The following is a 22,896-nucleotide window of genomic DNA, read 5'->3' as shown; positions in this document are numbered from 1 at the left end:
GTCGTTCCAACTTGACACATTCTGTTCTCGTACCCTGCTTATTGGTGTATGGTTTCATCAGTCACCAAGACTTTCCCATATTGACACTTGTAAACAAAGCAAAATAAAAGCCAGCAGTGGGATACCATTTTTCATCTTTCAAACAGGCAAAGATTAGGAAGATTGAGGATGCTCAGTGTTGGCCAGAGGGAAGGGAAATAAGACATTCTTGTGGACCACTGGTGGTAGCGTAAGCTAGTATAACATTTTCAGAGAACAACTTGGCAACATCTATTGACAGTAAAATATTCTTTAGCCCAGAAATTCCACTTTTAGGGATCTGCCTTACATATAAATTCATACACAGTATGTATGACCAGTGCAGCATGGCCTGAGCTGGTGTATAACAGGAAAAACATCTAAATGCCATCATAAGGGGATGGGTTAAATAAATCATTATGGTACAACCGTACACAGTGAAACACTATGGAACCATTAAAAAGAAAGAGGCTATACATGTTCCCATGGAAAAATACCTAAGATACATTTATGGGTTAAAAAAAATAAGGTAAAGAAAAATTAGTTTACTCTGATCCCATGTGTGTATGTGTGTGTGTATGTATATCTATATATGTACACACACATATGGATATATACGTAGATATACACATTTGCATTCTAATAGCAAATGGCTGGATATATAAGAAACAATAGTTTTACCTCTGGAAACTGAATGGAGGTGGCTAGAGAGAGGAAGACTTACATTATAATATTTTATAATAATAAACTTTATAAATACTGTCAATATTATCTCAGGGAAAACAGTTCTCTTTTTGAGCTCATCCATTAATGCTGTTAAAAAAAAATTCAACTGAGTGAACTTCAAAGATCTTCTGGCTTTATTCAGTGATTCATGAATTGAGCAGCACCCCATGCAGCAGACAGAAAAGAGCTCTGAGGAGCTGTACAAAATTAAAGGCTTCTATAGCCACAAGGGAGCAGTAACAAAGTTACACCAGCAGGAAGTGGACTGGTTGGGGCAAGGTCACTTTTCTTTAGGGGATGGCAGGGATCCATCTGGCAGATTTCTACACCAGTGCTGGTCAGGTGATTCCTGACTAATTGGTTTAAGATTCCATTTCTGGGAGAGATCAAAACTGTAATTAATTCAGTCTTGGTTTGGTGACCTGGGGCTTAGCATAAGTGACTCCATTTTGGTCCTGTTGTCTTGTTTTTAACAATATGGACTAAGAGCTAAGTTTAAATTTATTTCAGTTTTTCCCCATTATTGACTGAGAATTCCTTCTTCCAGTAGTTCCTCTGTTTTCAATAACGTCATTCTCTACATTGAGTCATTGCTGGGCTTTGTTTCCCCTGATTATAGCGTCAGTACCTGGTAAGAAGATAAACTCCTTCCCCAGGAATCTGATTGCATTAAAGGCTGCAGTGTTCTCATCCGACAACTGTAAAACAGAGGCTGCATGGCCTACTAATGACAGTTTCTTAAAGAGGAGAGGTAAATTTTATTAAACAATGAAAACCCTTTTCAGGCTGCCTTCATTTTGCTGTTCTAATGGCCATTTTTACCCAGCAAAAGTGGTTAAAATGAACGATTAAAAGAACTCAAGGGGTGAATTAAATTCTTAGAGATTTTCAAAGAATGGTATTATTTCCCTCAAAATCACACATCTGTTGTGTATCAAATAAATTTCAACATTCAGAGGAGACTACAGAAATATGAGATCAGAGAAATCAAAGGCTGCTATTAAGTTTTATTTCTTTAGGTATCTCTTCTCCGGGATTTCTCATTCATGCACCTCATTTTTATCCAACCAAGTAACTCATCAAACACTATACTTATTAAAATAAATACCATGACCAGGACTGGACTAAGATTTAGGGCTATAACTGTTAAAAAAAAAAAAAAAAAAGTAGTGTTACCTTTACAGATGTATGAAACAAAAAGAAAAAACAGAGGGTCAATCTATAGCTAAAAAGACTTAAAAGACTATTAACTAAGTTCAAGATGTGAACCTTACTTATAACCTGAGTCCAGAAAGCACATTTTTAAAAAGATGAAAAAAATTAGAAATTTAAATTCTGCCTGGATGTTTGATGATATTAAAGATGCTGAATTCATTTCTAGGTGTGATAGTGGCATTGTAGTTGTTATAAAAAGGAGTGCTTTTAGAAACACATACTGAAATATTTGCAAATAAAATCATATGATGTCTGAGACTTCCTTCAAGATAATATAAAGGTGTGGGGAATAGGTAGGGGTGCAGCAGGGACAGGATTGGCCATGGGTTCGTGGGGACTGAGGCTAGGTGATGGTACATGAGGGCTTATTATTTTATTCTGTTTCTTTCATCTACTTTCAAAAAAATTTTAAAATCCGCCCTTCTTCCTCCCTTGGGCAAAAAAAAAAGAGATACAGATTGAATCCCTACCTTCCTGGAGTTTTCAGTCTTAAGTGAGAAAGCAACACTCAATGAGTAAATAAAAGATGAAGTGTGTTAAAAATGAGAGTGCAGGGGCGCCTGGGTGGCTCAGTTGGTTAAGCATCTGACTCTTGATTTCCGCTCAGGTCATGATCCCGAGGTCCTGGGATCGAGCCCCGAGTGGGCTCCCTGCTCAGTGGGGAGCCTGCTTCTCCCTCTCCCCTTGCCCTTCCCCCTGCTTGTGCACTCTCTCAAATAAATAATAAAATCTTAAAAAAAAATGAGAGTGCAGGGTGACAGCAGACCTTGCAACTGGGCAAGATACCTGGAGGTGGAGGGAGGAGTTAGTTGAATGTTTCTTTACCAAAGTTTAGTTGAAACAACATTGAAAGGTGGGGTGGAATTGTGAGAGGGGAGAGATAGAGGTATTCACCAGGCAGCAAACAGCATGTTCAAAGGCCTGGAGAAGTGGGTATAGTATATACGTATCTTACAGTCTGTACAAGTTGAAATAGGATGTAAAGTTAAAAAGTCAGCTGAGGGGCGCCTGGGTGAAAAAAAAAGTCAGCTGAATATTTTGTTTGCATATGTCACAACATTTATCTGAACTTGAAACAGGTATGTCCACATTATCTTTTACCGTGTCACCTCCTATCCCATGCGACTAAATTCAATGAGCTGTATTCTCAGTATCACGGATGTAAAGTCAAATAATATATGGTTGTTTCCTGTAAGAACCTCACAGTCCAATGACAGTGACAAATATATCTCTACCTGTCTATACCTTATCAAAATGAAATGTGACAATATCTCTACTAACAGAATACAGTGAAGACTGTAGGGATATAGAGAAGGAGTGGTTCCTTCTGCCGATTAGAACAGCAAAAGCCTCAGAGGAGAGCATGCCACTGGAGCTAGGTTTTAAAAGATAAGTAGGACTTGGTGAGTCAAAAACAGAGAAGATGCTATTACTCCCAAGGACAAGCGTCATAACAACCTCTTTGTTGAGTGATTACTAGCTGAAAAAGTTTGTTCTCTAAAACCACAGACTATCAGAATCTTTGCTGTTTGAAACTATACATTAAGAATAAAATATCTCACTCTTGCCCGGAGATTCTAAGACAATTTGACACAGAGACTCAGCCTCGATTTCCAACCCAAGTAAGATAAGGGGGTTCTGGATACAACACTCTGCATCTATCTTAACTGCAGTTTCTAAGGAAACAGGATGCAGGATCCTTCTCAGACCTGATATTGACCTCTGGTTTGCTTTAAGTCTACCCAAACATTGCTTCATTTATATTTCATTCAAACTCAACTCTTACCCCAAATCCTATAATAACTTTATCTTTTCTTGGTTTGGCCAGATGCCTCACAATTCTTATGTGTGTGATCTCCCTCACTGCAAAGGGTCAATAAAGCTGACGAGTACAGTGTGGTCCCTTGTAGGCTAATTGTGCTAGGACAAATGACACGTCTTCAGAGAGGCCTGCTCTGATGTTGTATCCCAGGATAAAGTAGTGTTCCCAATGCACTCTGTGATAAGCACATCCTACTTTTCTTTCATGGTTTACTATATCCTTCAAGACTCCAAAGCAATGCAATGATTTAGTCAAAATATCTGGTTAGAAATATTAACTAGTTATATTGTTCTACTCTACTGGTAACTGTATAAAGTTGAGAGCAACCTAAATGTTCACTCCTTAAAGTCTGAAGCAATTTAACATATTCATTGCCTCCTACCACACCTCAGGATGTTTGCATGGTGCATAAAAGTTATAAAAATCTGTAGCACTTGGAAACACTGTTTTGACCAATTTGGAAAAAAAAAGTTTATAAACAATTTAAACAACAACTAAATCAGCAAAGCAGGCCTGATAAACTGCAAATGAATCAGAAAGAAAAACATTGAAATAGCAGGAAAAAATTCTAATATATGCTTTTTGTTGTTTCTTTTCTACATATATTTTGTTGGGTTTTTTCTTACTCTGAAAGCAAGGCATATAATAACAAAAAAAAAGCAAAAAGAACATAAAGGACACCATAGTTCTAGCCTACACGCAGGTAATAGAATTTAACACCTGGTTGCTGCTTCTTTCCTAAACACACATTCTTCCTCTGAACACAACCACTTTTTATCCTAAACTACCAGCATCCCTGTCCCTGGAGCCTTTCGATAGCTGGTTTCCAAGCTCCAAAGCCTGAGGGGGGGAGTGGAGAGGCAGAAGGCTCGAGAACAAGCATGGCAGCAAAGCTGAAATAAAACTTCCTATGTTGCGATTTTGCCTTGGGTTCATTCTGAGGCCTAAAAACAACCAAGCAGCCGCTCAGGAACTGTCTCATAAGCGAATGAACAAACAGATGTGTCAATAAACAAAATCGGTTTACCACGTATCTATGTCATGTTCAATTTTTCCCAAGAATGCTATTTCCATCTTCGGGATAAAAATTCAGCATAGTATTTTCAGCTCTTGAAACGGGCTAGTGTGGGCACATATTAATCTCCTGCCTGGCCCCCTTCCTATCTGAAACCACCAGCCTGGGCTAACTAGCACCTTATCGCTTCACATTTTCCTCCGCTCCTCTATGCTGTTACATGAGATATTTTGTTTAATCCTAAGTACTTCAGTTACTGCTCCTGTCAAAAACAGATACCTTATCACTGGGATTTGATCTGAGAGCAGAAATTCCACTGTAGTCATCGGTCCTACATTAAGAGTCAAGCAAGGCTTTTTCTCTTTTTTAAAAAAATATATACCAGCCATCCCTCAACTACGTTCCAAATCAACAAATATTTTTATCCACTCTTTAAAAATGTTGAATTTCTTAAAAAATGGTTTATTGTACTCACATGTAAAACAGAATAAAAGTGGCCCAGTATTAAGCCCCACTGCTTCTTACTTCAAAGAATGTCCTCTAGATTTGCTATTGTTTGCAAAACAAATATATAAAATATACATTAAATATTCCAGTTACATGAACAACAACAATTATGCAAAGCTTCAACAAATCATAGTTGTGCCTAATGTATCATGTAGCAACACTCATTATGAAGTAGTTTTAATACAGAGAACATTCTTTTTTCCAGAAATTATAAAAAAAACAGGTCTTTCTTTTGGGAATATCTAAGGCATGTGAATATTTGACTTTCAAATGCCCAACATAGAAATGGCCGGTTGCTTCCTGCTTTCCTCAACTCCCCATGTGAATGAGAGCCAAGCTATCCTGAACCGAACTTTCCTGAATGCACGGAACAGCCCATCCCAACATCTCTTTCTATCTTCTTTCTTTTCTCTCAGACTTCCATTCTCTTATAGGTAACAACTGTCTTTAATCTATCACAAGAAACAGAAATAGCTTAGCTCTTGGCTATTCTCCTCCTCCTTGGGCACACGCCCAGTCACACCACTACTGTAGGACCTTAAAGAAATTAACCTCATAGAGCCTGTTTCCTCATCTGTACAATGAGGTAATGGTACCCACCTGAAAAGGTGGTAAGGATTTTTGAAATAAAGTATGCAAAGCTTTCAGCACAATGCTTTGCTGGCGAATGCCTTGTACGTGGTAGTATTATCTACATTACTCTCTTCAGCAAGGAGAACAATCCTTCTCAAACCCACAATCTTAAGTAAGTGATATAAAAATAGTGCTTGTGATAAAACTGTTTCTCAAAAAAGTAACAATGACTTTGGAAGTAAAATTTGTCATTGCATTAATTGTGTTGCTGCTGTAATAAATTATGACAAACTTAGCGACTTAACACAAGTTTATTATCGTAAGGTCTGGAGATGGGAAGTTTAACATGGGTCCGCAGGACAGCTTTCCTGGTGAGGCTCCGTAGGGAGAACCCACTTCCTTGCCTGTTCTGGCCACCGGCTCCTAGAGGCCGCCCACATTCCTTGGTGAGTGGCCCAGCATCACTCTAACCTCTGTGCCTCTCATCACCTCACCTCCTCCCCCAAAGCTGCAGGCCCACATCGCCTCTCTTCACTCTGACCCTCTTACCTTCCAGAGGGACCCTGGTGATGACTTGCTTATACCACATACTCTCCCCATCTCAAGATCCTTAACTTAACCGCATCTGCAAAGTCCCTTTCTATTGTGTAAGGTCACGTATTCACAGGTCCCAGGGATTTGGATGTGAACACTGGGGTCATTATTTAGCCTACCAGAGTCATTTAAAATGATCAGGCCATTTAACCTTCTGGAAACTGCCCTGAAATTTCACCAGATCTACAGAAAACTATCTTCTCATTTTTCACTAATAAAATCTGCTTGTCTTTAGGTGTAACCAGTTGATAAAAATAATGCCATTTCTGATTCAATATGTTTTCCTAATTTGGATAATTATCAATGTTTTGATAGAGTAGTGTACTACAAGGTCATGGCAAATGTGTATTCTGTGTACACAGGCTAAATTGAGACGCAAACAACCATCATGATATTCATCCTCTGGGTGAATTATTTCATACTCCCAAACAATGTACTCACCAACTTGCAAGACAAAATATTTTTTTTTATTGTGATAAAATATACATAACATAAAGTTTGCCATTTTAACCATTGTTAAGTATACAATCTAGTGTGTTAATTATATTCACAATGTTGGGCAAATATCACCACCATTTCCAAAACTCTCTCATCATCCCAAACAGAAACCTGTATCCACTGAGCAATAACTCCCATTCCCTCTTCTTCCCAGCCCCTGCAAACCTTGAATCTACTTTCTGTCTCCATGAATTTGCCTATTTTAGATATTTCATTTAAGTGGTACATTATATTTGTCCTTTTCTGTCTGGTTTACTTTACTTACCATAATATTTTTCAAGGTTCAACCATGTTGTAGCATGTATTAAGTACTTCGTTCTTTTTTTAAGATGTATTTATTTATTTGAGAGAGAGGGAGAGAGTGCACGTGAGTGGGGGGAGGAGCAGAGGGAGAGGGAGAGAGAGAATCTCAAGTGGACTCCACACTGAGTGGGGAGCCCAATGCGGGGCTCAATCTCAAGACCTTGAGATCATGACCTGAGCCAAAATCAAGAGCTGGACATTTAACTGACTGAACCACCCAGGCACCCCAGTACTTTGTTCTTTTTATCGCTGAATAATATTCCATTGTACGTGTAATACCACATTTTGGTTACCCACTGATATGTTGATGACACTTGGGTTGTTCCCACCTTCTAGCTGTTGTGACTAATGCTGTTATGAATATTGCTGTATGAGTATCAGTTTGAGCCCATGTTTTGGTTATACACTAGGAGTGGAATTGCTGGATGATAAAGTAGTCTATGTGTAACTTTTTGAGGAATTGCCAAACTGTTTTCCACAGTAGCTGTTCCATTTTACTTTCCCACAAGCAAATACTAGAATTCTACTTTCTCCACATTTTCACCACAACTAGTAATTACTTTCTTTTAAATTTTAACCATCCTAGTAGGCGTGACATGATATTTCCTGTGTTTTTGATTTGCATCTTTTCATGTGTTCACTGACCATCTGTGTATCTTTTGGGGGGAAATGTCTATTCAAATCTTTTGCCCATTTAGAAAATTAGGTTTGTGTTCCTGTGGTTGAGTTATAGGATTTTCTATATATTTTGGATATTTGTCCCTTATCAGGTGTATGATTTGCTAATAGTTTCTCCCATTCCATGGGTTGCCTTTTTACTCTCTTGAAGTCCAACTTATTGTTTCTATTATCACTTGTGTTTTTGATGTCATATTTAAGAAAATATTGCCAAACCTAAGTTTATGAAGACTTTTTCCTTTTTTTTCCCCAGAGTTTTATAGTGTTTAATTTTTAACTTTTATAGCTTTTAAATTTAGGTCTTTGATCCATTTTGAGTTAATATTTGTATATGGTGTAAAGTAAGGGTCCAACTTCATACTTTTGAATGTGGATATCCCAGCACCCTTTGTTAAGACTGTCCTTTCCTTACTGAATGGTCTTGGCAACTTAGTTGAAAATCAGTTGATCATAGATGTGAAGGTTATTTCTGAGTTCTCAACTCTCTCAAGTCCACTGGTTTGTATGTCTTCCTTATGTCAGTACCACACTGTTTGGAGTATTGTAGCTTTGTAGTAAGTGTTAAGGGCAGGAAATGTGAGTCTTTCAACTTTGTTCTTTTTCAGATTGTTTTGGTTGTTCTGGGTCCCTTGAAGTTCCATATGAATTTTAAGATGGGCTTTTCCATTTTTTAAAAAGCACTGTTGGGATTTTGATAGTGATTACACTGAATGTGCATATCACTCTGGGTAATACTGTCATCTTAGCAATATTAAGTCTTCCAACCCATGAACACAGGATGCCTTTCCATTTATTTAGGTTTTCTCTAATTCTTACAGCAATATTTTGTAGCTTTCAGTGTGAAAGTTTTGCGCCTCATCGGTTAAATTTATTCCTAAGAATTTTATTCTTTTGGATGGTATTGCAAATGGGATTGTCTTCTTAATTTCCTTTTCAGATTTTTCACTGCTAGTGCATAAAAATTCAACTGATTTTTGTATCCTGCAACTTTGCTAAATTCATTAATTAGCCCTAAAAGGAGTGTGTGTGTGTGGGGGGGGGTATGTATGCATATTTGCATGTATTCTTTATGTTTTCTACATTTATGTAATCTATGGTATAGTCAGTTTTACTTCTTCTGTTCCAATATGGCTGCACTTTATTTCTTTTTTTCTTGTCTAATTCCTCTGGAACTGCCAATACTATGTTGAATAGAAGTGGCAAAAACAGGCATCCTTGTCTTGTTCCTGATATTAGGGGAAAAGCTTTCTTTCCTTCTCCATGATGTTAGTTGTGGGTTTTTTGATATTTATCTTTTATCATGCTGAGAAGGTTCCTTTCTATTCCTAGTTTATTATGAAGGGATGTCAGATGCTGTCAAGTGTTTTTTCCACATCAATTGAAATGACCATGTGGTTCTCCCCCACCTTTATTCATGTGCTGTGTTACATCGATTGAGTTTGTATGCTGAACCATTATTACATTTCTGAGATAAATCCCCCTTGGTCATGGTGTATAATCCTTTCTATATGCTGCTGAATTCAATTTGCTAGCATCAGTTGAGGATTTTTGTGTCTACATTCAGAAAGGATATTGTCTAATTTTCTTGTAGTGTCTTCTCAGGCTTTTTATTCCTTTAATCAGTAGTAACATCCCCTCTTTAGGTTCTCAGGGTAATGCTGGCCTCATAGAATGAGTTGAGAAGTATTTCTCCTCTTCTATTTATTTAATAAAAGGTTTTTCTTTGCTGGGAGTTTTTTTTTTTTATTGAATGTGTTGTTATTTTTTTCATAAATAGAAACCACATCACTTTATTTGTTACAGTGAATAATGAGAAGCACTAATTCAAGAGGGCCACAGAAAGCTTTTACACCCACATAATAGAAACGATAAGCACCTTCACCATCCATGCCTTTTGTTCGCTTTTTCTTTTGATCTCTGTTCCCCCATGTACATCAGTATGTTGCTTCCAGAATGGTACTCTGCCCTTGAATCTTATACTAGTTGGGAGGCTAGTCTATCACCTTCCCTTAATAACTCCCAAGTTGTTGGGAGGTTTTTGATTGCTGATCCAGTCTTCTTACTTGCTATGGGTCTATTCATATTTTCTTTTTCTTCTTTAGTCAGTTTTGGTAGTTTGAGTGCTTCTAGGGATTTGTCCATTCCCTCCAGGATATCCAATTTGTTTGGTATACAACTGTTCATAGTATTCTCTTATAATGCTTTTTATTCCTTTAATCAGTAGTAACATCCCCTCTTTAGGTTCTGATTTTATTGTATTTTGTTTTAAAGATTTTATTTATTTATTTATTTGACAGAGACAGACACAGCGAGAGAGGGAACACAAGCAGCGGGAGTGCGAGAGGGAGAAGCAGACTCCTGCTGAGCAGGGAGCCCGATGTGGGACTTAATGCCAGGACCCTGGGATCATGACCTGAGCCAAAGGCAGACGCTTAACGACTGAGCCACCCAGGCGCCCCTAGCTTCTGATTTTAGTAGTTTAAGTATTCTCTTTTTTCTTAATCTAACTAAAGGTTTGTCAATTTGTTGATCTTTCCAAAGAACCAGTGTTTGGTTTCATTGATTCTATTGTTTTTGTATTCTCTATTTCATTTATTTCTGCTCTAATCCTTATTATCCTTATTATTTTCTTCCTCTTTATGGCTTCAAACTCAATTTAATATATTCCTGAATTAGTTTTTTTCACAAATACCTAAAATGTAAAAATAAATAAGTACCTCTGTGCCATCAAAGAATAGCCTACTTGTTAGATTTACTGTTTAAATCCACATGAACACCTCTCATATAATTAACAGAATATTACTATGTCTTTATGAAGATGTTCAGAAAAGGCTTAAGGTCATGAAGGAGAGCTACCCCAGACTGAACATTAAGGCCATCCTCTAGTTTCCAAGACTGTGTCAGCCTTGAAACAACACCACCACAAGCCTCTTGGCACCTACAAGAAAAACTGAAATCAAGTCTCTCATTTTTAGACTATGGCGTCATCATGAAACACATCAGAACTTGGCCTATTTCTGTAGAAAACAAGCATGACAAGAATTCTCTGATAGCCTGTGAACAATGATTTCTCCCCTTGAGAGAAAAGCATGGATCTAAGTGACACCATTACTATAACGTGATTCCACAACTCTCCCCATAAATGTGCTCCTCAGTCCCTAAGACTAGCTTTCTAAGGGTGTGCTTGGAAGAGCTGACTTCTCTCTGCTTCATTTGCATCTCTTGCTTAGCTTTCAAACGTCACCTTGTCTGACCCAGATCTCCATCACCAGATATCTCATGCTGCCCACCTACCTCCTCCTCTTCCTTGGACTTCCCATGCTTCATAAACCATGATCATTCTGAGTGAGACACCCAAGGTCAGGTCTAAGGAGATGGGATCAGGTAACTTCAGCAAAATCAAGAAAGACATGACAGGTTTAACCGAAGGGGTTAAGTGGGGTTAATAATTACGTACACCAATTAGGACTCTCTACGGAAAATAATGAAACACTAGTTCAAACAGTAAAGATGGTTATTACCTTAGATGACAGGAAGCCCAGAGGCGGTATACTCCAGGTTTCATTCATCAGCTCAATGGCATCATGAAGGACTCAGGTTCTTTCCACAATCGGCCATGTCATCTCGCTGTGTTGGCTTTGTTTTCAAGCTGGCTCCTCACTGGTTCTAAGATGGCTGCAGCAAGTCTAGTCATTGCATTTGGACATGCTAATGTCCAGAAAAGTTGCCTCTTCCTCAAGTGTATCACTCTTTTGCATTTTAAGAATTTTTTAAAGATTATATTTAAAATTATTGGCATCTCTGTGCTTTGAATCTCTCTCATCTTTCCAAACCATGAATCGCATCTATTAAAAACAAAATGTTGGTATAAAATAAAATTTTAGAAATAAATTTCATGGAATAGATGCCGAGTGAGCTGGGAATTTTTAAGAGGTGGATAGAGGGAGAGGTGCATGGAATAGTAGAAGGTGAGAATCTAGTGGGGCTTAAATCCTGCAAGAATAGAAGTTTAGAAACAGGAGCAAAAGTTTTGAGCCAGGACTTCTTGGCCTCTCCATTTTTTGTTTGTTTGTTTGTTTGTTTGTACCTTCTTAATTCTAAAGGATTTGTATTTTAGAACTTGCCTTGGCTAAATTTTCTTAATCTTATGTTTTAAACTGTCTCATTTAATCAATAACAAGTACTCCACCATCTTTGAAATATCCATTTGAGGCATTTCATTCACTGAATACCAACTCCTTCCCTTCCAGAATATTTAACTGTGCCAACTGCAATATTTCTTCGAGTCATTAGGATCTCTGATTCACTCATCCTATAATGTGTTGACCGTTTATCACCCTATCATTTGTCTTTCTTAGAACCAAAAAAACTTTCTCAGAAACTGCTAAGTAGACTGCCCCTCCTATCTCAGTGACTAGAATTTAGTTACATGCTCTTTCCTAAACCAAAACTGGCAAGAAAAATATAATTACCAGGATTGGTTTAAACCAATCAGGACTTTTTCCTTAAGTGGGGACAGAGTGACCTTCCTGAGAGGTGAATACATACACATTGATTCCAAGAAAAAAGGGAGAATAAATGTTGAGTGGGTTAACTAATATAACTGCTATAGTATTATGTGCAATATTTATCCTTTTAGCCCCATCTACAAATGATACTTTTTGAGGTCACTGTTCATTTGTCAGGAATAGGTAGGTATCAGGAAAAGAAACACAAGGATAGCTCTCTTTCCACTTATCATATTCTAGAACTGGTTCTACTAAGTACTTGTTAGATGAGATGATTTTGGCAGGCATCTAACCTCTCTTTGTTTTGATTTCCACATCCACAACATGATATAAATACTGTTCTTCATAGGTCATAGGATAACTGGGAAGGTAAAATAATTATGTTGCATAAATATACAGCAATATTATTTCCACATTTTATGTTCCCACACTGTTTGTTCTATCTCATTTATTCATTCATACATACACCCTTTTAACAAGTAATTCCTGACAGTCTACTTGATGTAAGGGATGGATATTTAAGTATCAAAAAAGTTTTCACCATGGCTCTTGCATCTAAGGTATTAACTAAGAATGAGTTAGCAGCAACTGCTAACAGATGCCAACACTGCTTTTCTAGCTTAGGTAATGTTGGATTTTAATACTTACTGATACGCAATATAGGCAAGTAATTCAACCCAAGAAAGATGGATTTATGTTACAAGAAAATAGTAAACAGGGGTGCCCGGGTGGCTCAGTTGGTTAAGTGTCTGCCTTCGGCCCAGGTCATGATCCCAGGGTCCTGGGATCAAGCCCCATGTTGGGGCTCTCTGATCAGCAGGGAGCCTGCTTCTCCCTCTTCCTCTGCCTGCCGCTCCCCCTGCTTGTCCTTTCTTTCTCCCTCTCTCTCTCTCTCTCTCTGTCAAATAAATAAATAAATAAATAAATAAATAAATAAATAAATTTAAAAAATAGTGAACAAAAACTGAAAGACTGTTTCATGCATGGGCTAGGGAGACAACATGAAATTGACATTAATGTACTAAGTAAAAAACGTTCTTTCTGATAAAGAGCTAATGAATAACTTTTCTCTGAAAGTTCTCTGTTCTTGGGAATAAGGAAATACTGATGGCTTTAAAGTCAGCTAACCCATTGTCTTAAAGATCAAATTGCTCAAAGAGATTTTCCAATTTTGGAAAACATTTCAGAAAAATGTTTTCAATTCCTATTGTCTATGCTTGTTCTTGAAAAATACAGGGAAGAAGAGAAATTTTTTTCCCAAGATTTAGAACCCATTATTCATCTTTGTGATGGGATAACAAGATCTTTCAGAGTGGACTTCTGGAGGAAATTATGCCGCTGAGTAACAGTACTGGCATGTATAGGAAAATCATTACAGAACAGGAGGAGAAAGTGAATAGCTACAGTTTCCTCCTATTAAATGGAAGTAGCAAAGCACAGCAAGAATACTGGCAATTTAAACATTGTATCCGGTTTCCAAAATAGTTCAATGGATTTAGAACCAACATTTGACGGGAGGGAAGAATTCACATCAAAGTCCTAGGATGTGTCGAGACACTAGAAGAGAATCTTTGTCACTGCAAAATAACTCCCTTAGCAAGGTAAAACAGAGAATGTAAAAAAGCAAGTCACCTCCATCATTGTGCACGGTTCAGTGAAGTTCTACTCATCAACTGAAACACAACGTTAAACAATTCAGCTTGGCTTTTATATGCTGGGCAACAATGTAGTATCTTATCCGTGGAGTCTGGTGATCTATGCAACCTCTGCATTCAAGCAGGGTTGAATGGACTGATGTTGAAGCATGGATCACTCCAGCCCTGTCCATACACATGGACCCTTCTTCTGGTGGTTGTTTCTACAGCAATAAAGAACAAATAAGCACTAAATCAATAACCAGGAAAGGAAAGATGAAACAGCAGGGCAGTAAGATACTAGAGTTAAAACTTTCTTGGCGTAGGCACAAAGTTAGTTGCTTAATGTAGTTGTAAGATAACAAATATCTATGACAAACTGGCCATTGTCGGTTTACTTGGTTAAAGGAAAAGCAATAACAAGAAACATTTTAATTATGTTCAGTAAAAGTTACAAATTGATTTGGGGCCAGGAACTATATAAAGTCTTTATGTAAATTGCCTCACTTAATCTTATCAACAACTGCATAACATAGGTATTATCCCCAATTTATAGATGAAAACAAATTGAGGCAACAGTTTAACTTGCTCAAGATCTCACAGATATTAAGTGATGAAGCTGGAATTTGAGAACCAGAAAGTCTAACTTCAGAACCATGTTTTTAATCAATATGTTCTATGCTTACATAGACAGCCTACCCTATCCCCCAAAGCATTTAGCCTTTCCTTTCTTTATTGTTTCTTCACCAGAAAGCCTCTTCTTTAGTAACATTGAAAAAAATATTATAGATATCTGTAACTTAAAATACTGTATTTGACACCATGCAATCTTAAGAATGGAACAACTATTTTAGAAGTCCTATGAATAAATAATCTAGCAAAAATACCGTATTCTTTAATATAGTGGATTGATTAGAAAAGTTCTACTTAAGACAAACTAGAATAATGTAGAACAGAACTCAACTTTTTTCTTTTCCACTCCAAAGGACACAACAGATAATGTTCACTTCTGGATAAAATTACACAACCACTAGCAATTCAAGTCTTTCATTCTCTGTTGGATCCCCAGAGCTGGCCAACCAACTTTTTACTTGTTTCCCATTCTTCTCAGTTGCAAATCCTTTCCTATTTCTCTCAGTTCTAAATCCAATCCATTTCTACATTCCAAAGACCTAAATCCTATTCTCCCATCTCTTCAGACCATCTTGCCTATGTCACTGAGGAACCTGAGGCCATCAGGCTGGAAATCCATGAATTCCCTTCTGCTAGACCAACAAATGTATCTACATGTGATTCCATCCTTCCAATCTTCTCTCAGAAAAATAAGGTCTCCTCTTGTTCTGGTCCAAATCAAATTCTCTGTGCTCTTGGTTCCATGCTCTCATCTCTTCAAGGAATCTGAACCACTAATTTTCCATTCTACCTCTCATGTTGTCTTAGATTTGTCAAATATATTTGCTATCATGCTCACAACCTCACATGAGGAAAAGCGATCCATCCATGGTCTTTACCAAGACACAACCATGTTTTATACCATGCAAACTCCTGGGTACTAGCTGATTGGACAAGGTGGGCAACTACCTAAAAGGGCGCCAACTTACAGAGTGGCCAGAGAATTAAGACATGGCCTGACATGAAAAGATGAGCAGGGCCTGTTGCCTACTACTTAAAACTTCTCAAAGCTACTCACTGCTTTAAGAATGAGAAACCCATTTTAAGGAAGATGAGTGGATTTTTATTATTAGAAAAGTTAAGAAATGATCTTTGATGCATGTCTTGCTTGTGAAAGTAATTTTAATGTTCAGTGGAAGTTTATACAGTGTAGTTGCTAGAGAGCTATGCATCTTAGCACAGGAATAACATATAATATTACTGAAACATTATTGATAAAAATACCACTCATAGCAGCCTATTATATGAATTTTAAATGTCATCTGTGATTCTCACAGTAATTTCGCAATGTAGGTGCTAATATTCCTAGTTTTCAAGTAGGAAACTAAGGCACAGAGAACCTGAGTTACTTCCTAAGGTCACTCAGTTAATGACTGGCAAAGCTTGGCATCTGGATCCAAGGCTTATATACTCTTTATACTACCTCTGGCTTTTTCCTAGTGAAAAACATGAAGGCATTGCTTAATCTTATCATTTGTCATCTTGGCCATAACAACAAAATGACTGGAGCTGGTTTAATAAATATACAAAACAGCATAACATTAACAGATGAGAAATGAGGGGAAGGAAAAAAAAATCAAGCTAAGGGCAAATTTAGTTTGTAGGAATGTGTGTCATTGATTATGTACGTAGGTAGACAGGGTCTCTAAAGGTTACTTCATTAGGAAGGATGGTGCCTTTGGGAAGACTTGGTACCTCCTGAGGATACAAAAGATCAGGCATGAGAGGTGATCATTATTAGGCACATATATTAAGCAAAATATAATGACATGCAACTGGCACAAATGCTTGCTGAATGCACTTCGAAATATCATCAGGCATTTCAGCCTATAAAATGTAGGGTTAGGAAAGTCCATAAAGGAAAGGTAGATGTTCACCAAATATTAATTTGAGCAAAGTTCTGTGAAAATATCACCGAACTGTGAATATTCACTCTACAAAGTGGCATCTCGGAAAAAGAAAAAGATGGCTTCCTGCTACAGAATATCTTAAAATTTGCAGTGTCCAAGTTAGAATCTATTCTTGATTTTACACCATCTTGTTCAGTGGCTAACATTTAGAGGTACACCTCTCTGAACCAGAGACACCTCAACAAGGTGAAAAGTAGTTAAGATGGAGATGGGCTTACCAAGAGCAATTTAGTAGTGTCTTTGAAGGAAAAGCTCCATTACAAAAACAGATGACTTCTTTAATCTTTATTCTTTTCCCAACTAGTGTACAAATTGGTGGTCAAGTGGAGAAACCAACGTATTGTTCAGATTTATGGTTTTTTCCCTTGGATCAAAGATTCTGAGCACTAACCTATGACAACACGTAGCTGCTGACTTGAGTATGTAATTACACGCGAGCGGAGTTTCACCTTGGAGTGGTGGTAAACAGAGACCATGTTTGCTCCATATAGCAGATTAGCTCATACTTAATAATGCCGTCAATCACGGGCTATGATTCATCACAAGTGATCATGGTTGTGCTGTCTCTACTCTGAAAGCCTCGGATGCCAACACGCACAATCCTTCCGGAGTGCCGTGGCGCTGAGCTCAGTCAGCTCCGCTAGCCCAGGTCCAGACACTACCGAAGGCTCGGGAATTGGGTTTCCTGGAGAACAGAGCCTCTCTCCGGTTCTGGTGCGCCTGGCTGCACGCTATTATCAAACTCCAACCAGGGAAGAGGTTTGGACTTCGGGAGGCAAACTGGGGCAGGGCCCGGGGACCTACTCTGTGAACAACAGCCTCAGGCGCCCTGGTGGTTCGGAGAGCACGTTTTCAACACCGCCGGTGAACGCGGCGGGTGGGGGAGGGCCCGAGTCAGCCATTGCAAGGTGTCCTGTGCGGCGGGTCTCCGAGACGCGGGCTCATTCCCGCCCAGAGCATCCGAAAGAGCAGAGCAGCGGTTGAGTCAGCCCCGGAGGCGCCTGCCCTAAGAAGCTCACCCACGCGGGAGGCCCCGCCGACGCCAGTTCCACCTCAGCCACAGGTCTCCGAAGCTCCCCGGCGTTTCGTGCCGGCGCCACCCGAGCGGGAGGCGAGAGTCTCCGGGCGCTCCCCTCCCCAGCGTCCGCGCCGCCCTGCGCCGCGCAGCGAATCCTGGGGGCGCAGAGCCAGGCCGGAAGCGCCGTCTGGGCCCGCCCCCTGCCCGCCGGAGCCGGAAGTCGCGACCCCGGCCGGTACGTCGCCCTCCGAGGGCTGCGCCGCACCATGCTCCGCGGCCCCGAGCGCCTCGTCAAGGTCTCCGTGGCACCGGTCGCGGCCCTGGCTGTGGCGCTGCTCTCGTCGCTCTCGCGCTGCTCCTTCCTGGAGCCGGAGCACCCCGCGGTCTCGGCGCTCAGCCCCTACTTCGGCACCAAGACCCGCTACGAGGATGCCAACCCCGGGCTGCTGCCGGACCCCGAGGCGCCGTGGAGGGACCCTGAGCTGCTGGAGGACACCTGCACCCCGGTGCAGCTGGTCGCCCTCATCCGCCACGGCACCCGCTACCCTACGGCCAAGCAGATCCGCAAGCTGCGGCAGCTGCACGGCCTGCTGCAGGCCCGCCGGTCCGGCGACGGGCGCGCTGGCCCCGCGGGCGGCCGCGACCTGGGCGCCGCGCTGGCCGACTGGCCGCTGGGGTACGCGGACTGGATGGACGGGCAGCTGGTGGAGAAGGGGCGGCAGGACATGCGACAGCTGGCGCTGCGCCTGGCCTCCCTCTTCCCGGCTCTCTTCAGCTTCGAGAACTACGGCCGCCTGCAGCTGGTCACCAGCTCCAAACACCGTTGCGTGGACAGCGGCGCCGCCTTCCTGCAGGGGCTGTGGCAGCACTACCACCCGGGCCTGCCGCCGCCCGACGTCGCAGGTGCCGGCCCGGGGCCGCCGCGGGCAGGGTCCCCTGGCTCGGTCGCCCCTCACTCCTTCCGTCCCCCGGGTGCTCATCCCGTGGCGCGCGTTCGGGGCTGGGCGGTCTGTCTCCCTTGTCCCCGCGCATACTCCTCTGTCGGTTCATCAGGGACGCAGTGGGCCCCTTCCAGGGGCTGGACGCGTAGCGGGCGTTGCGGGACCCGACAGGAGAGGAGACCGACTTTTATTTTTTTTAAATGACGTATTGGTTCTGGGCCCACATCCTGTTTCAGGAAGCGACTCTCAAACTTTCTTTACTGCTGTGCTTTTTTCTCTGTTTTGAATTTGTATATACTGTAGACTTATCCTCCCTGTCGCTGTGGGTCATGGTCACACTCAGTACTTGCCTAATTTATTCCAATACTTTTGCAGAATTGGAGAGATCATCTAGTGGGGCCCTGTACTCCACAGGTGAAGAAGCTGAGCCCGGGAATGTGCCTTGTTGATTGTCCTTGGTTAGTGTGAGGACCAGAGTCAGGCCTGGAATCCATGTCCCACCTTCAGAAAATGTTTAATAGTCACAGATACTAAGAATAACAGACACCTAATGCCTGCTATATGGTTTTGTGCCAGGCATGCCTGACATTTATTTCACTAAATCCTTACAAAAGCCCTCTGAGGTTGGTAGTATTTTCCCCCTACCTAACAGATGAGGAGATTGAGCGATAGGAACACTAAATAATCTACCTAATTTCATATGGCTAGGTACGGACCCAGGAAATCTGATTTAGAGCTTGGTCTCTCAACCCTTATACTCTGCAGCGTCCATTCACTCTAACTTAGAAGTAAGGATGAAAATAATATAACATGTTTGTGTCAGAGAGATGAGCAAGTGTTAATATTTTGTTGGCCAGTTTTCAGGTCAGAGATGAGGTGAGACATTGTTTAGCTTTAAACCCAAGTGAAAAATAAATTAGAAGTAGACTGGTTTGTCATTTTTCCAGTAGCATCCTCTCTTAACGCAGTTCAACCATCTCCAAGAGGTTGTTCTGTTGATTGTGTGTCATGTTACTGCTATGTGGGTGGTTCTCTTGGCTGACTTGTTTACTTGTTGAATTGTGCTTTTTAGTGATTAATATAAGTGAAAATTCCCCACAAATCTGTTAAATTAAGTGAACATTCAAAGCAGAATATACTTCGCCATGGCACAGTGTTTATAGTGTATACCAAAAAGGGGCTACTGGCCCTCCTGGGATGAGGTCTTAGAGATTGAACTTTTTGCCTAGCTATTTCATTATAATCTCTCTCTCTCTTTATTTATATATATATATATATAATTATAATTGCCTGTTGTGTACACCTGGGCTTTCAAGGGGCTCCACTGAATTAGATTTTGTATTCTTAACAGCAAAAGGACAATACCTTTTTTTTTTTTTTAATTTTGTTTATTTATTTGAGAGAGAGAGAATGAGAGAGAGCACATGAGAGGGGGGAGGGTCAGAGGGAGAAGCAGACTCCCTGCCAAGCAGGGAGCCCGATGTGGGACTCGATCCAGGGACTCCAGGATCATGACCTGAGCCGAAGGCAGTCGCTTAACCAACTGAGCCACCCAGGCACCCAATACCTTTGTTTCTGTTTGAAGAGTAGCAGTAATGAGTTAATAGCAAGGACGAAAAATCCAGATCCACTTGGGAAATTGTATTTTGAGGCCACAGAGAGAGGACAAAGGTCACTTATTTTCCGAGTCAAGCTGTTTTACCATAATCCAGTTGGCAGTGACGTTGGGCACGATTATACATTTCAGGAGGTCCTGAAATGGACACGCACACATACATATAAATATGTTTTTTCACACCCACATCCAAAGCAAAACTACTTTGACCGATTTGATTTTCTCATTTTCTATACAGCAGTAGTGTTTTTGGTGTTCTTTTCATGGTAAATTATTGGAGAAATGATTGAAATCGATGTGTTTTGAATATGACTGAAAAAACTTAAAAGGCACCCCAGTAGTTGAGGCATGATTGCAGATCTTTTATAATACATATTTGCTGCCAAATTGGGAAAATAATGGAACTTAGTGATTCTAAATGGAAAGCATCTGGGAGCTTCAGTTATAAAATAAACCAAAAACAGAAGCACCAAGCACCATGAAATACAGAAGATCTGAAATGTGGATGTTCTGTGCTGTTGTCAGTAGTTTTTGTCCAAAGCAGTCTTTTGTAAAGAAACACAGCGTTGGGAAAGTTAATAGAGAAAATAAAATACACTATGTAGATTTGGCTTAGAGGAGAAAAACAGATTTGATCTGCTGAATTAGTCTCTCAACATTGTAGTTAGGAACTTTGCTAGTTTTCAGTTTGCTTTCTCAAGTTTTCTGTGCCTGACAAATGGTACTTACAAAACACATTTCTGCACTTCTTAGGATTTTCATGTCTAATTATTTTTGTTTTCTTTCAGAAAATACTTATTTCAACCACCTTTTTTTTCACTGTGTAGTAATGCCATAACATCTTATCTCTGATTCTCTGTTTCTTTAGTCTTTTCTAGCATATACTCTCATGAATTACCATCATTACAAATGGGGAATAGTTTTGCCCTGTCTTTCTTGATTAGTTTGTGCTTATTTCAGCCAATAAATAAGCAGGTTTTTAGTGTTCTTTTTCACCCTTGAAACAAAATTTTCAATAATCTGAGATTATCATTCATGTTGATGATATGTATATATATATATGTATAAACAATTTTTTTTCTGTTTCAGACATGGAGTGTGGACCTCCAAGAATTAACGATAAACTAATGAGGTTCTTTGATCATTGTGAGAAGTTTTTAACTGAAGTGGAAAAGAATGCTACGGCTCTTTATCATGTAGAAGCCTTCAAAACTGGACCAGAAATGCAGAACATTTTAAAAAAGGTTGCAGCTACTTTGCAAGTGCCAGTCAACAATTTAAATGCAGGTAATGTGCCCATTATCTTTCATTCGAACTCTGAAATAATTTAAATGATTCTCAAACTCTGAAAATGAGAAAATATGGAAGCATAAAGTAATTCCTTTTAAAGGCCCACAATTGATTTTACATTAAGAAAATAATATGTTCTAGGTCAAGAAAATTGTATATCATGCTTTTACTGTTTTTTTTTTTTAAAGATTTAAAAAATTTTTTTATTAGAGAGTACAAGCAGGGGGAGCGGCAGGCAGAAGGAGAAGGAGAAGCAGGCTCCCCACTGAGCAGGGAGCCTGATTGTGGGGCTCGATCCCAGGACCCCAGGATCACGACCCGAGCCGAAGGCAGACACTTAACCGTCTCAGCCACCCAGGCACCCTCATGCTTACTGTTTTGAGATTCATATACTTCTTTGAGCCTTATGTAAATTAATGTACAGGATTCTTGCTGTATCCTGGAATCTTTTTTTTTTGAGAGCAGAGGTATATAAAGCTTCAACTCTAAGCATTATTTATATAAATTATATTTTTTGAATTATTGCCTCATAAAATGATAAAAGTAGAAAATTATATAAAATTCTTTAGCTTTTGAAGCCATTCAGAAGTGTGTATGTGTTAATGTTTTGAGGAGGGGTATTAGTGAAAAAAGCAAAGTAGTGTGGGTATTTTCTTTGAGGCTTTTAAGCCTAGAGATGCTAAAAAGAATGAACACTTGTGTCTGTCAAAAGGTATTGCGGTGGACAGGCTGCCTGTTGCACTTTGTCATGCAGCCCGGTACACCAGGCGGTGAAAGGGGGCACTATTAATAACTATGCTGGGAAAGCAGGTGGGAAGCCAAGGCACATGCTCACCTACCAACAGGAAACGTAGAAAAAGTAATGGGATTTTTCTCTGATTTCTAAGAATTCATAATTCATACAGCAAATGTTGACAAACATACATACAAAGACTGTGGATTTCTTATATTGTGAATAAATTTCCAAAAAGCTAGAAGTAGGAGATGGTGGGAAAATAATAGACTAGAATCATGGAACCTGAATGCTTTATAAGCATCAAAAAAGTGAAGATGCCTGGACTAGCATTTAAAATTGAATTTTTTCTCTTTCCCCAAAGTGGCTAAACATTGTGGCCATCTACAGAGCTTTAAAAATTACTTATTTTAGGGGCGCCTGGCTAGTTCAGTTGATAGAGTAGGTGACTCTTTTTTTTTTTTTTTTTTTAAAGATTTTATTTATTTGAGAGAGAGAGAGAGCACATGAGAGGGGGGAGGGTCAGAGGGAGAAGCAGACTCCCTGCTGAGCAGGGAGCCCGATGCGGGACTCGATCCCGGGACTCCAGGATCATGACCTGAGCCGAAGGCAGTCGCTTAACCAAC

The 22,896-nt window shown here is 39.9% G+C and overlaps 1 protein-coding gene and 1 long non-coding RNA gene across 3 annotated transcripts in view; one reads left to right on the top strand and one right to left on the bottom strand.

The window, feature by feature from the left end:
- Positions 1–17,946, bottom strand: part of LOC116648333 — a 79,637-nt gene extending 61,691 nt beyond the window's left edge. The window contains exons 1-3 of one of the 2 annotated variants that reach the window (XR_004302508.1): positions 16,892–17,946; positions 14,090–14,315; positions 11,471–11,794 (exon numbers count right to left, since the gene is read on the bottom strand). This is a non-coding gene — a long non-coding RNA (uncharacterized LOC116648333). The remainder of the gene's footprint in view (positions 1–11,470; positions 11,795–14,089; positions 14,316–16,891) is intronic. The other variant, XR_004302507.1, reaches the window with a different exon arrangement.
- An 11-nt stretch (positions 17,947–17,957) lies between these two features.
- The window catches only part of MINPP1 (multiple inositol-polyphosphate phosphatase 1), a 51,122-nt gene continuing 46,183 nt past the window's right edge, over positions 17,958–22,896 (top strand). Inside the window, exons 1-2 of the mRNA XM_032430249.1 lie at positions 17,958–18,594; positions 21,337–21,534. Coding sequence (XP_032286140.1) covers positions 17,958–18,594; positions 21,337–21,534 — 835 coding nt within the window. The remainder of the gene's footprint in view (positions 18,595–21,336; positions 21,535–22,896) is intronic.

Source organism: Phoca vitulina, unplaced genomic scaffold (genome assembly GCF_004348235.1).
Source record: "Phoca vitulina isolate PV1807 unplaced genomic scaffold, GSC_HSeal_1.0 scaffold43, whole genome shotgun sequence".
Taxonomy (NCBI): domain Eukaryota; kingdom Metazoa; phylum Chordata; class Mammalia; order Carnivora; family Phocidae; genus Phoca; species Phoca vitulina.
The sequence above is the reverse complement of the archived record's forward strand: the minus strand, read 5'-3'. Positions and strand labels throughout refer to the sequence as shown.